At 46.2% G+C, this 14320-nt stretch overlaps 1 protein-coding gene across 4 annotated transcripts in view; it reads left to right on the top strand.

Moving 5' to 3' along the window:
* The window catches only part of LOC119164684 (uncharacterized), a 91216-nt gene that overhangs the window by 22666 nt on the left and 54230 nt on the right, over window positions 1-14320 (top strand). For 3 of the 4 annotated variants that reach the window (XM_075874149.1, XM_075874148.1, XM_075874150.1), the window contains exon 4: window positions 6059-6221. In XM_075874149.1, the coding sequence (XP_075730264.1) occupies window positions 6059-6221 (163 nt within the window). The remainder of the gene's footprint in view (window positions 1-6058; window positions 6222-14320) is intronic. The other variant, XM_037416901.2, reaches the window with a different exon arrangement.

Genomic DNA, 14320 nt, shown 5'->3' with positions numbered 1-14320 from the left:
TGAATCCGTCCATCTACATTTATTGGTTATAAACCATACTTATAGGCGTTGAAGGCATGTTCACACCTAGCGCGGCGCATGCAAGCGGGCAATCAGACTTTAAAGCGGAGAAGCAGCGAGGACGTGCGGCTGCTCCCACCGACCGCGTTTCCTTCTGCCCTCTCCGCCGCGGTATCGGAACAATCTACCCATCAAAGGTTGACGCATCGGCATCTTCTAGTATTACGCTAGAGTGCGTGCGTTCGTCTTGGCTCTCATCGGCTACAGTCAAGGTGGCCAACTTTTCCGAGCGGGGGAACTCGGTCTGGGCGCAATCCAGGCAAACGGCTGCGAATTTTCTGCCTTTGCGGATAATCCGCTTCCGCTTTCCGTATCTGCGACACTGGGACCGTGCTTTAAGAACGTTTTTATGACGCCTAGATGAGGCGAATTTTGCCGCCAGTGAAAAAAAAAAAGCCACCAAGGTGAAAATCTGGGCACATTAGTATTCAATGTTGATGAACAGTACGGGTGCGCTGAAATTGAAGGCACAATAAAGGCATACACATGCACGCATGGTGATTGATTGATTGATTAAAACTTTATTTTGGTCCTAATGCGACGCAGGGGAGACCCCGCGCCACCGGGCTAATCTCACGCAAGGGCCTTCAAGCTGAGTTTGGCAGCCCGTTCACGGGCACTCTGGACGGCCAGGGTTTAATCATTAAGTTAGGGGCTGCGCAAGAACACTGCCTACTTGCCCTCGCTGAAGGCGAAGCCAATGGATTCACATTCCCACAACACATGATTAAAAGAGCGAATAGCCCACAGGCAGGGTAGTCCGCACTTTTATATCTTTCCGGCTACATTGCATGAAGAACCGCAGGGTAAGGATACACACTGCCTTGCAATAGTCTAAGGGTAAGTCTAATAGTCTAAGGATAACTGCCTGCGTTCTGCACAAGGCAGGGGGGGGGGGGAATACCTGTCTTGACAGATGGAAGTGTTTTGTTATTTCGTTAAACATGAGTGAGGGTTCCCCGTGACGCAGAGGGACACCGGAGGTGGCGCGGCCAGTGAGCCCTCACGTGGCCTCGTGTGCGTCCTCGTTAGGGTTAGATGTAGAGCTCTCAATCGACCCCAGGTGAGCGAGAAATCAAGTTAGCGAATGCGGCGTGATACTCTTGACGCTTTAAAGAATGCGGATGGCATGAGAGGCTACCATGCCGGTTTCGTAGGTCTCGATCCATTACCTTTTTTTTTATGTCCTATGTATTGACCTTCGCGAAAGCTCTTTGCACCTAACGTTCTTTTGAAATGCGTCCACGCTAGGAGGAAGGGCAAGCTCTTTTTTCACGTCTTGTATTTTTGTGCTATATCCGGCATCCGGCCACTTTTGACCAAGCAGTGATGTCATGTAATGAGGTCTTGAAATGGCATAACCGTGCTGCTTAACGTCCTCAAAACGTCGTTGCTGATTGCGGGATTTTTTGTTTCCATTTTTGGCGCTGATGTCCCGTAAGATCACTTTATTTCACTTTATCAGCCTAAAGACCCGTTCAGGAATATAAATAATAGACCAGTGGCATAGTCTTGATTGATATGCGAGTTTTAACGTCCCAAAACCATCATATGACTATGAGAGACACCGTAGTTGAGGGCTCCGGAAATTTCGACCTCCTGGGGTTCTTTAACGTGCACTCAAATCTGAGTACACAGGCCTGCAACATTTTCGCCTCTATCGTAAATGCAGCCGCCGCAGCCGGGATTCGATCCCACGACTTGTGGGTCTGCAGCCAAGTGCCTTGGCCACTAGACCACCGCGACGGAGCAGTGGCATATTCTTACAATAGAAGCACGTGTTTTTTCGTTTGTTCATTTAATCATAATACCTCAAAGGTCCCGCATGGGACATTACATGAGGGGTGGATGAACGAGAAAACTGGTGGGTCAGGTTACGTTTTATGACTTGAAAGATGGTCTTCAATGGCAGCTTTGAATTGAGCAATGTCGGTGATGAGAGCGATATTGAATGGAAGGGCATTCCATTCTCCGGCAGTATGCAGGAAAAATGAACTTTGGTAGGAGGCCGTATGTGCACGTGGTAATACACAGCATTTCGGTGTGAGTGGCGAGAGTAACGATGTGCAGGAATTATGATTTCCCTTCCTGGAGGCAGCAAATGAAAAAACCTAAGAAATAATATTAGACGAGCAGTCTTGCGGCGAGAAGAAAGCGAGGGGAGGCAGAGCTGAGATTTTAGGGTGGATACACTTGACCTGAAAGAATAATCAGAAAGAATGAACCTGGCAGCGCGGTTCTGGACTGATTCCAGGGAATTGTTTATATCAACTTGGTTATTGTCATAAATAGCATAGGCATATTCTAGTTTGGATCGAATCAACATTTTATATGCAAGTAGGAGATAACCTAATGGGCGACTGCAGGAATTAGTTAGTCGGAGAATATGATGGGCCCAGGAAATGTCACTAGATATATGTACCCCTCGGTATTTAAATGTCCTGCATTGGATTAATGTGTCGCTGTTGAAAGAACAAGAAGGAGCTACATAGTTACGGCGGTGATGAAAGGGCACGTGGGAGCACTTACTGATGTTGAGGGACATGTATCATCGGTTGCACCACGCCTGGATTTTAAGGAGCTCATCCTGGAGAGAGGAAGAGTCTGAATTTGTTGTTAGACGATACATAACACAGTCATCTGCAAAAAGGCGTATATTAGATGATACATTAACAGGAAGGTCAGTAATATATATGAGCAAGTGTAGCGGTCTAAGTACAGAGCCTTGCGTCACACCAGATAAAACAGTGAATAGAGATGAGGAAAATGAGTTGGTGGAAACAAATTGAAGGCGATTGGTCAAGAATTCACGTATCCAATTAACTGTGCCGGGGTGTAGGTTTAGGTGAGAAACCTTATGTATGAGAAGAATGTGCGAAACTTTATCGAAGACTTTTTCGAAGGCCAAAAAAGAACGTTGGTGGCGATGTTTAAATTCAGGCTAAAATGTACCTCATGCAGGAATAATACGAGCTGAGTATTGCAAGAGTGCGTTCTGTGAAATCCGTGCTGGTTACGATGAAACAAGTTGACAGATGACAGAAAATTGGCAATGTGTGAATGTAGAATGTGCTTCATTAGGTTAGAACAAACACTGATAAGGGAAATGGGACCGTAGTTGTTAAAATTTGTACGGTCGCCCTTTTTAAAAATGGGAATTATCTTACCAACTTTCCAGTCAGAGGCGATAGATGCAGTGCAGAGGGATTGCTGGAACATTAACCTTAGGACCAGACTGGTGATTTGCTTGGTGTTTTTAATACCTTAGCGTTTATGCCGTAAATGCCACACGATGAATTTTTTAATAACTCTATAATTGTAACAATGCCGTCCGCGTTGAAAGTGATGTTTTCCATGGGGGGGGGGGGGTAATTAGACGGTGGCAAATTAGGAAGAAATTCGGGGCATGCATTAGTGAACACAGAACAGAAAGCAGTACATTTAGAGCTTCAGTAGTCTCAGATTCCAGAACAGGACAGCCAGCACCGTCACGGAGAAAAACACTGCTAGACACTTGAGGATTAATGCAGTGCCAGAAGCGTTTCGGGTTAGTGTGAGGGCGGCGTGGTTGAAAAAAAGCCACGTTTGGCATCTGCGACGTGCTTCTCATACTGCTTGACCGCAGCGTGGTGTTTCTGCCACTGAAAGTCAGATTGAGAGGAGTTATCAGAAAGAAAGAGACGTTTATTTTTATTGTTCAGACGTGTTAGTGTTATGTTAAACCACGGAGATTTTTTCCGTTCACTGATTGTTATGGTGGGAACGTATCTTTTATCTAGGCGCAGAAATGTTGCGGTGTTTGTAACGTGTCCAAAAATTATAAATGACCTAACACGGTAGCAGCACGGCGTGGCAAGTTATTGTAAGCTTGGGGGCAGCTCGAGGAAAAAAAGAGGCTTTAAACGTTACTGTTCGTGTTCAAGTACAAGTCAATTGCAGCTGATGGCCAGTGCGCTTACGACACGCGTGAAGATGACAAAGCGATGTAAGGCGGGCGTTTTAGTGAGCTGCGAAATTTGTGAAAAAAACGACAGTGCGTGAACGCGACTGACGAAAAGCGAGGAATGGCAAGCTTGAATCTGCCTTTAAAAGGAAAATGCCGACGTGACATGAATATGAAGCAAGGATGATTTTCGTGGCACGATTCTGAACTGATTCAAGCGCATTGGTGATACATGCTTGGTGGGTGTCCCAGATGGCAGTGGTATAATCCACTGTGGTCTGATCTACGATTTGTACGCGATTAATTTGGCTTGCATCAGCGCATGATGAAGTAACACTTTTAATTCCTAAGGTATTGTTTGCTGATGAAATGAGATTAGTCGCATACACAGTTCAACGAAGGTCGTGAGTGACTTAGGCGTTAGAACTGATTCAATGGTGACGTCCGCGAATATGTAAGTTGAAAGGAAAGGATGACGTCAGCAAGTTCACATTTATTATGGTTTTGAGTTATTCGCCAGCGATTACACTAATGGAGTGCGTTGTTAAGGTGGTTCTGCGGAAATTACTACTCTGAATGTTCACTTACAGTACGATAATTCACGCTGCAGTCAGCGAACACGCTAATACCGAACATGTGCTATGTCATGTGATAAACGGCCAACAGTTGGAAACTTGTAGCAGGCTTCTCAAGAAAAACGGCACAACCATATGGCATGCACATAATGAACTAACTGCCACGACTAAACACTTAAGCGCCCGGCTTAAACACAAAAGCAGACACACGAAACCAACGCACAAGTAAACACAAGATGTGCGTATGCACTTGTAACTTCCTTCTGTGAGCGGCGCGCTCCTATCTCAAAAGTGGTCGTAGCAATGAGTGAGGTGACTGCATACCCACTGTAAGTCTACCGCAAACTTCCGCTGACCGCACAACACGCTCTAACCCCCCCCCCCTCCTATTAAATAAGCGCACGTCAACGAGCGACCACGCACTGAAGATATCATCGCCCATCGCAATGTGCAGCGCTACGACCTTTAGAGCGCCCCATTGGAGCCATTCACACCGTCTCGCCAGTGGTAACGACATGGCGCTGTGTTGCCACTAAGCTCAGAGTACCGCCAAAGGTATATTATGTATATGAATAGATCATCATTGGTGCGCTAAAGAACATGCCCATTGTGGCCAACTCCGTTCTCTACGCATGCTGTGGAGTGAGGGGTCATATTTTCTGTGACGCGCCTCTTTCCGTCTGTTATTCTATATTTTGCGACGACATTCCCAAGACCGAAACTTAAAAATATCAATGCATAGTTTCTAAAACGTACTTTCCTTCACTTTCGGCCCTAATCAAAGAAAGTGTAAGCTCTACTACAAAAGTTTGCGCGCTCTGTGACGTGCACTTTCATTACAGGGTGTCAGGAAAAAACACACACACACACACAAACAACTAAATACCTGGTGACTGGCCTCCTAAAAGCCCACAATGTAATAAGAGCTATAAAGGTTTACACTGCTGCCTTATTAATTATAAAAGCAAGCTCAAAACATTCCAAAAACATTTATCTGCTCAATTGATCGGGAACGCTCGAAAAAACACGTTTATCCACTGTGCCAGCTGATGACTGCAGCGCCACGGCGAGTCGCGGCGCGAACACTTGGGTGATGGCGTGCCATCTAATGAGCATTGTTGAAATAAGCGAAGACGCCACCTTGAACGTGACCGCAAAAGTGTACCGGTAACATTGATGTACACGCCGCCCGCCGACATAGAAGCCTCGAGCAAAAAGAGCAAGCTCCTAAAACTGAAAGACAATGAAAAACATATAGAGGGAACGAAACTGAGAAATATGGGAAGAAAAAGAAAACGTGATACAGTAAAGGTGGCAATGGGAGGTGTTGCTGTTCAGGGGTGATGTGGGAAATGATGGGACGGTCACCGGCTTCGCTGTTTCCTCAACTTTCTCTATCTCAGAGCGATTGGAGACTGACCAATTCTCACGTCATCGTCAATTACATGCAGTGCTTGACGATCATTTCAATTTTGTACAGGTGCGTGACGAACATTTTCTTCGACGTCGCGACAACTATCGAGATGTTCGTTGTCTGGCACGCCCTGAAGACTGGCGCCGCCGACCCCGAGCGACTGGAATGCAGGATGTGGTTCCTCGATATATCTGACTCGGTGGTGAGTCTGCTGGCCGAATACTCATGTGTACGTACTTCCATTCATGCGCAAGTTCCTGGATTCCATGGTTATCTTTTCTTCGTTGTGTTATTTATTTATTTTTTTACTTTTTAGTCGCACACAGTATGCGATGAAATTTCTAGCATCAATTACGCCATTTCTTTTATCTACATTGTGTATCTAAACACTTTCTGGTACTGTTTACGTCCACCTTTTTGTTTTTGTGTGGGCCTCTTTTGCAAGCTAGTTTTATGTATCAAGGCCACTATATTACTTTTGAGATTCGAGCAGCCAAAAAGAAACAAGTAGGTGATGCTGATACGCTGCATACGTTTTTCTGAGTACATCAAAACATAAATATTATGAGGAATTCTTGTATTCGGAATAGCCATGCTTAACTTGTTTTAGTGTAGTTTCATTAGGACGCTCACAGACTACACACGCGTATGTAAAGTATGGTCTCTATTAATAATCACTTTTCTTGTCAGTGCTACTGCACTTCGGAAAAGCTTGGGGTACCCGAAACTGAGGTAGTGTGTAAAAAGCACATGCCAAAAAAAACACATGCTATGGCGAAGTATTTTTAGGTTTTCTCACGGCATTGCTAAAACAAATCGACAAACTTACCTATCGCCCTAATAATAAATGCGAAAAATTTCTTTGCGCACTGCGAGCGTTTTCGGCATCTATCTTTCTATCTATCTATCTATCTATCTATCTATCTATCTATCTATCTATTCATCTGCATATCTATCTGTATATCTATCTATATAAATATATCTTTATATATCTATCTATATATTTTTATATATCTATCTATATATCTATCGGTATATCTATATATCTATACTTTTATCTGTATATCTATATATCTATCTATCTGTCTACGTCTGGGTGCTGTCATGATCACCCCCTTTACTTGGGGTACGCCAAACCAAGTACAGGAGGGTAATGTGGTTTGTCGAATATGACTCGCTGCTCATGGCATCAATAATGCCATAATCTAGTCACGTACGTCATGAAGCAATTTTCAAAAAAGAATGGCAAATACATTGGGCTAGGTATATGCCACTGGTATGCGGGTATGTGCCACTCCACATGCCAGAGACAATGAACTTTATTCGATCCTTAGGAGTTACTTACAGGACCCCCTAACAGGGGCCTGTCATAACCACTGGCCGCGCCGACCGTAGAAGAGAGAACACCATGACTCCCCACCCTTTTCTGGGCCCTATGGACAGCCTGGGTTTATTTTCAGAGCACCGTGCTTCTTACGGCCTCCTTCCACTCGGCTTCACAGGAGAGGAGGTTGTTAGGCAGCACAGGAGGTCACCAGAGCATGAGAGTCAAGGAACAAAATCTTTTACGGCAGTCGGGGCAACGAGGGTCAACGTCCGTGCATAATTTACTGAGGAACCCCCACAATGAGAAAGACCACGTCTGCAACATTCTCGGAGTAGCTTACTGGTTTCCGCTAAGCTTCAGGTGAAAATGAGGATAGATTTTTTTGCCAAGCTGGTAATGTTTAGTGATTTCATTGAATGTTCGAAGCGGATCATTCTGCTAAGTGTCTTCCAGCCCATCTAGAGCATAAAGATCATCGTGGCACGCGGGTTCTCGTGCACGCTCCTGGGCCAGCTTGCTGAGGTTTTTGAAGACCTCGGAAACGTTCTTCCTCATCTGTGCAGGGAACCAAGGGATGAAATGAAAGCGGGGAAGGGCCGTCACCTCCAGAATGGAGGCAACCTCTCAAAGCGAGGTTGTCAGATTCGAAAGCTCCGATTGACTCCCTCGAGTCGGTGTAAACGTAGGGTCATTCTGGGTCTAACAAAGCCCACGCAACCACAACTTGCTCATCCCAGGTGTGGCTGCCCTCGCCTAGGCGCAGGAGCGCAACGCTCTCCCCCTTATTGACAGCGTGAACATTATCTTATTTTTGTACTGCGCTTCATGAACAAAAACAACAGAGTTCATACCATCCTGAACTTTTTTCAAGAAAGCTTGTGTATGAGTTTTACGCCTACCCTCGTTATCCTGGAGATCTACATTTCGCGGGAAAAGCCCCACGACGTAGGTCACCCTCGTTTCCCTACTCAGTGTTGACCGCTGTTCCTCCCTTATCCTAGGAGCCAAGCCAACCTCGTCTAGGATTCTCCTGCCAGCGTTGTGCGATGACCGCCTAACCACCTGTGCAGTGGTCTGCGCCTCTATGATCTCGCCTGTTATTATTCATACCGAGCTGATATAGCCTGTCGGAGCTCGTGCAAATCGGCAAGCCAAGCACTTTCTTCATGCTCTTGCGCATAAGCGTATTCAACTTCCTTTTTCTGCTTTCGATCACACGAGAGGTGATGCCACATAGGTAATGTGATTTATGAGAAGTGCGTGGTGCATCCTAAGGACGTTGTCCGCATCTAATCCCTTCTTCCAGGTGGATGCCCTAGCTATTAACTTCAGCATATTCTCCATTTTTGCTGTAAGGTTAGGAATTGTTCTGGTATTAGAGCCCCTTGCGTCTATGAGCAGGCCTAACATCTTGACCGAGTCAACCCTAGGCGTTTTCTGCCCACCTGCATATAATGCCATGGTGAAGTGGTCTAGGCTTGTGAGTCCTCGACGCCCTTGCCTTGCTTGTCTGTAAAGCAACAGCTCAGACTAACTCGGAGACAGCTTAAGGCCCGTGTTTGCTAGATAGGCCTCCGTATTATCCATGGGCGCTTGTAGATTTCACTTAATTTCTGCTAGGGAACCACTGGGCACCAAATCGTAGTCATCCGCGTGAACAGTGTGACCTATGTCTCGGATGCTGCTTAGCCTGTCTGCGATACCCTTCATTGCTATATTAAAAAGCAGTGTTGATATGACTGATCCTTGGTACCCCTAGGTACTCCCAGGTACTCCTTGGTACCCCTAGGTCCCAATTTGTTCTCGCTCAACCAAATCTGCTCCAGCTGAATTGTAGTGGTTCTGTTGATGAGAGACAACCTGATAAGGGCCTGAAATTTCACTCCCAGACCCGTGTTCGCCATGGCCTGCAGTATATCTCAATTGAGCACTGTGTCAAACGCCTTACTGATAACGAGAGCTAGAATACCTCTCACGTCCCGATTGTGCCAATCAGATTTGCTTCCTTGGCAGTTGCCTATCCTTCTGTGTCGATAGGGTAGGCCAAAAACCCACCATCGTGCGAAGAAAAAGGCCCCATACGCTCGATATACCCGAAAAGCATGTTCAATGTAGCGTGTTCCGCTACCTTGCCTACACACGAGCTTAGCAATATGGGCCTTATGTTGTCATAATTAAAGGGTTTCCCAGGTTTCCGAATGAGTGTCACCGAGGCTGTTTTCCATACGCCAAACCCTACTCCTACGTCTCATATCCTGTTGACCTAAGTGAAGTACCACTGCCTTATCGTCCAAGTTTCGTAATAGCCTGTTTGAAAAATGATCGAGCCTGGAGTTTATCTGCTGTTTAAATTGTGCAGCACCGCCCTGACCTCCAATTCTGTGAAGGCCATGTGCAGCTGGTCCCCCGTCGCATACTCAATCTGTGGATAATCCTCATCTTGCACCGGCCTGTGAGGAGGCATATATCTGCTACCACATTCACAAAGGATTGTTCATTACCTCCCACCTGTTTGTGTTTCAGTATAACTTTACTAAGTGTTTGCTTTTGATTCCCCTTGGTCTTTGCTTCACAGGAGATGCTTTAGGAGGTTCCACTTCCCTCCTGTTAGCATGGATTCGTCTACTGCCACGCATACCTCATTTCATTGTGGCCTATTTAGCTCCGCGCAGTAACTTTCTATTTGTCTGTAAGGCTCCGCAACCATTTTTCTGAACCTGCGGTTTAGCGGTTGTTCTTTTTTTCGATGTCTTCAAAATCGAGGATTCGGCTCCAACAGGTGGGCGAGGTCCACGTTCATTCTTGTGACTTCGACTTCTGTATTACAATAGTAGCCCTCCTTACAACTTCCTTGAGTGAGATGATCGCCTCACTGAACAAGAAATGTGGGCTCATGCGCACCTTCCCAATTGTGCTAAACTTATCCGAGTCCTTGGCTCGAAATACCTTTTATCTGGTCTGGCGTCGACTTTTAAAGTGCCCTAGGTGCACTTTAAAAGCGACCACTTTATAGTGGGGTCGACTTTTAAAGTTACCACTGCTATGAAGTGGTCACTGCCCGTATTTTCTTGCTTATTCGCCTATGTGACGTTCCCCATGTTTCTTACACGCAACCGACGGGCCCAACCTGGTCGGGAATCCTGGGTCAGTAAATACCATAAACGCTAGGTCATACTGGATCATTACCAGATTCTCTACTTTTGCGGTCTTTCTCGCGTAATCCCAAGCGTTATGAGGGATATTTAAGTCCCGGCAACTATCAGCGGAGAGTCCCTGGGTACCGACGTTACCTCCTAAGCACACAGTGTCTTTGTTCTGATCGCAGGTTATAGACATAAAGCACAAAGACACTCTGTTTGAGCCACTCGTGGTCGTGCGGATCCCCATCTTACTCCTTTCCGATTCAATTACGTGTTAAAAAATTGGTCCCGTATCTGCATGTTATTCTGCAAATGTTGTCGAAAGATGATAGTCTTGCGTGTGGAGAGAGGGAACAAAACATTTATTTCATGTTTTCCGCAAGAAAATCGGTGAATGGTATTCTGGAGGCGCTGCGGTAGAGTGCCTCGAGCGTGAAGCGGAGGCGAAGGAGCGCATCAAGTTATGTCACGCGTGAGACATGAGCACCATCTCGCAGTATTCTTGGAAAACGAAGCGCGTGGCTCTGAGACGGGTGTGTGCGCCCGTCTCAGAGGTGATAAGGTGTACAACGCAATGCAACTGGTAGGTGCCACCCCCGTCTCGTATTAGCAAAGCGTTGGAAACACTTGCCTTTTCTAGCAAGCGTTGCATGGTCAGCGCAGCGTGATAAGCGCTACGGTCCTTAAAATCACTTATGTATGCCTTTTCTAGTAAAAGACGCACATGCAGAATATATACGTGTTGTTATTGTGCCCCAGACATGCGAATATATGTTGTAATTGACAATTGCACAAGTATGAACGCTTAATCTTGAGCAACATTGGTGGGCACTGCGGATTGGGTCGGCCGTTTCAACTATCCGGTGCCGTTATAAGTGGCAAAACAGGCCAATGTACAGACAAACACATAAACAGACAGACCGATGAAATTTTTTGCGTTGAAGGTCCCCAAGAAAGACTATTGTCTTTAAAAAATACCAATTCTTTACTGATCAACATTGCTAATCTTCTTCCTCTCTCGTTCCGGACCGATATGGTTTTTTTGTTTTTTCGGGGAGGGTAAGGACGTCGCATTGCGTGTCTTAACTTCCCGGCTTTTCTACACGGTTTGTTAAGAACTGTCGTAGCGGAACCTAGCGCCTTTGAACACTGGGGCAGTTCCACTACTAGCCAACCGAGCCAAGCTTGGTTAACCTCCCTGCTTTTGCTCTCTATTTATCTCTCTCTCTCTCTCTATCCACTACTAGATTATCATTTTATTATGATTGCCATCCACAACGCTAAATTACCATGCCCTACTCCACGTCCGGAGCATCCTCTGAGTTATTCGTTGTCTTTATCTGCACTCGGGCCTTCGCTTTGGCCCTTATCAACTTTTCCTCTAGTACCATAACACTTTGCACCAACAGCTTTACGTTCTCCTGGTTTATCCTGCTTGTCCTGAGTGGCTCCTCCAACATCTTCCTTTGTTGAGCGTGTCCTTTACATACTTCCGAGTCACTCCCCTCTTCAAGTAATCGCTTTGAGGTGGCGACCTCCTCTCAAAGTTCTTTAACTTCCTTAAGAAATGCATCCACGCGTGACCTACTACCATGCTCTGACAAAGCAAATTGCGTAACCTCCTTCGATCTCTGCAGCTTATTCTTCGTCTTCCCTTGGGCACGATCTGCCTAGGTAGGCTCTTCCTACCTGCGCCTACCCTACACCGAGCGCCCTCTGGATTGAGAGTGGTTTTTCATTACGTCACGCTTTTGCGCAGCAGGGGTGCGTGAGTGGCCTCTATTGGTGCTGCTCTCTGGCCGAGCACCATGGTGTACTCGAGCGGATCCTACCACTAGCTGTGCTGAAGTTGGTCGAGTCACATAACTGTTGAACCACTTGCAGCTGCTCGGCACGTCGCCCTCGCTGCTTTTGTCATCTGTTTATGATACAGGGTAGTTAAATTTGTCCTGGTAGTCTTTGGCGGCAGCAGGGTGCGGGCCAGTGCACAACGCGCAGGTCGGATCACACCAGTGATCTTCCGTCGGCGATCATTTGCCGCAAGCGCAGCACCACTTGCTTCCAGGGTAAGAACATGCGTCATCGCGGTACCCCGAATCTCCACATTGGTAGAAGACTTCCATGTAACGTCGGCAAAGCGTGCAGTGAAATATAGTTGCGCCGCATGCCACGTAGTTGGACACCCTCATGCTTCAAAAAGCGCCACCACAGCCGTGGTATTCTTGATCCGCCTTACTTCCAAAGCGCTCAGTTTGCGATCCTTAACAATTCTAGCTCTGAGTTGAGCCTCGCCGACTTCCACGTCGACTCCTCTTAAGAGTCCTTTGCATGTGTTCTCAGGTGGAGCCAGGTACGTTACCACTCCGGACGTGTCTTCCACCGAGCCTCAATTGCTGCACTTTGGTGCGCACGTCCGCGTTTTTTTTTTTTTGCCGTGACCAGTCTAGACCAATCGACGAGCTGCGTGCTACTTCAAGTCGCCGTTCAGCGACGTAGTCACTGAACGAAAAGTAATAGTTACCATTTGCGTTGGCCACACATTTAAGAAACATAGAGCATCAAAGGATAGAATACCACCCATGCCCCCGCAGAACACGTGCCCAACGCGTGCAAGCGACAACAGCTAAGTAAATCTGTTTAGAAAAAGTTTATTGGCACTATGTACAAAAAACAAAAGTTTCATACCATTCCAGTATTGGGAACATACACTTCGGCAGATATATGTACCACGACCAACATCTCTACGTTGAAAGAAAGACATCATTGCTCTAATATACATGACGATGTTGGTATACGTGTACACAAGAACTCGTGCGATATCATACCAAACTTATAGACCACACGCACTTCCCAATTGTGAAGTGCTTCTCTCCGCCCTTCATCCACCACCTGGTGTATGTAGTCATGTCATCTTCACCAGTCATTAAGTGCTGGCAGGGAAATTGCTATGCTTCAAAATTTTATATTTACACGTAAACACTCACTCACAGGGAGCATAATAAAAGAGAAATCTGCCTATCATCTACAGAAAATCTTCAGTCTAGGTCGGTACGAGGGTGACTGAAAATTCAAGCCCATTTAGTTATTATGTAATGTGTCATGATCCAGAATGTATAGATATATACGCATATAATATATACATTCACACGCATTCACGGGATCTCACACTAGAACACAAGATGTGCAAAAAATCCGTAGACTAGGTCTGAACAGGGGTGACTGATCGGTGACTGAAAAGTGACACCCATTTAGCATGGCCCAGAATGTGTAGATATATGCGTATATAATAAATTCATCCACAGACGCACCAACAAGGCCCACATTATCACACAAGTCTGCTTACCGTCTGCTTGGCGTCTGCAGAAAATCTGCAGCTAGGTGTGTACGGGGTGACTGGTAGGTGACTGAAAGGTGAAGCCCATTTAATGATTGTTATCAAATGTGTCATGCTCCAGAATATGTAGACACATACTGATACGTTGTATACGTGCACGCACACGCACTCTGGGCGCACATAATCGGAAGAGTCTGCTCGGCGTCTGCAGAAAGTCTGCAGATGTGGTCTTCAGAAGAAAAGTCAAGTCTACAGAAAGGTGACTGAGTTGACTGACAGGTGACTCAAGGGTGACATAAAGGTCAAACCCGGTTTTGTAAGGGTCGGCGAAGGGCTGGATAATGCTCAGGTGTATGCGCCAACGAACCATGTAGGAACCGGAGACCGAGGTCGACGAAGGTTACCGGAGTCTTTTCCAAGGGAGCGTCGATGTAGGCCACATTCAAACACTCGGGCCTACATCCAATAGTGACGCTGGTGACTGCGGTAGCTTTTCGCTACTTCCTTGGGCCGTCATAGCTTGAGGC

This window comes from Rhipicephalus microplus, chromosome 9 (genome assembly GCF_043290135.1).
Source record: "Rhipicephalus microplus isolate Deutch F79 chromosome 9, USDA_Rmic, whole genome shotgun sequence".
Lineage (NCBI taxonomy): Eukaryota > Metazoa > Arthropoda > Arachnida > Ixodida > Ixodidae > Rhipicephalus > Rhipicephalus microplus.
The sequence above is the reverse complement of the archived record's forward strand: the minus strand, read 5'-3'. Positions and strand labels throughout refer to the sequence as shown.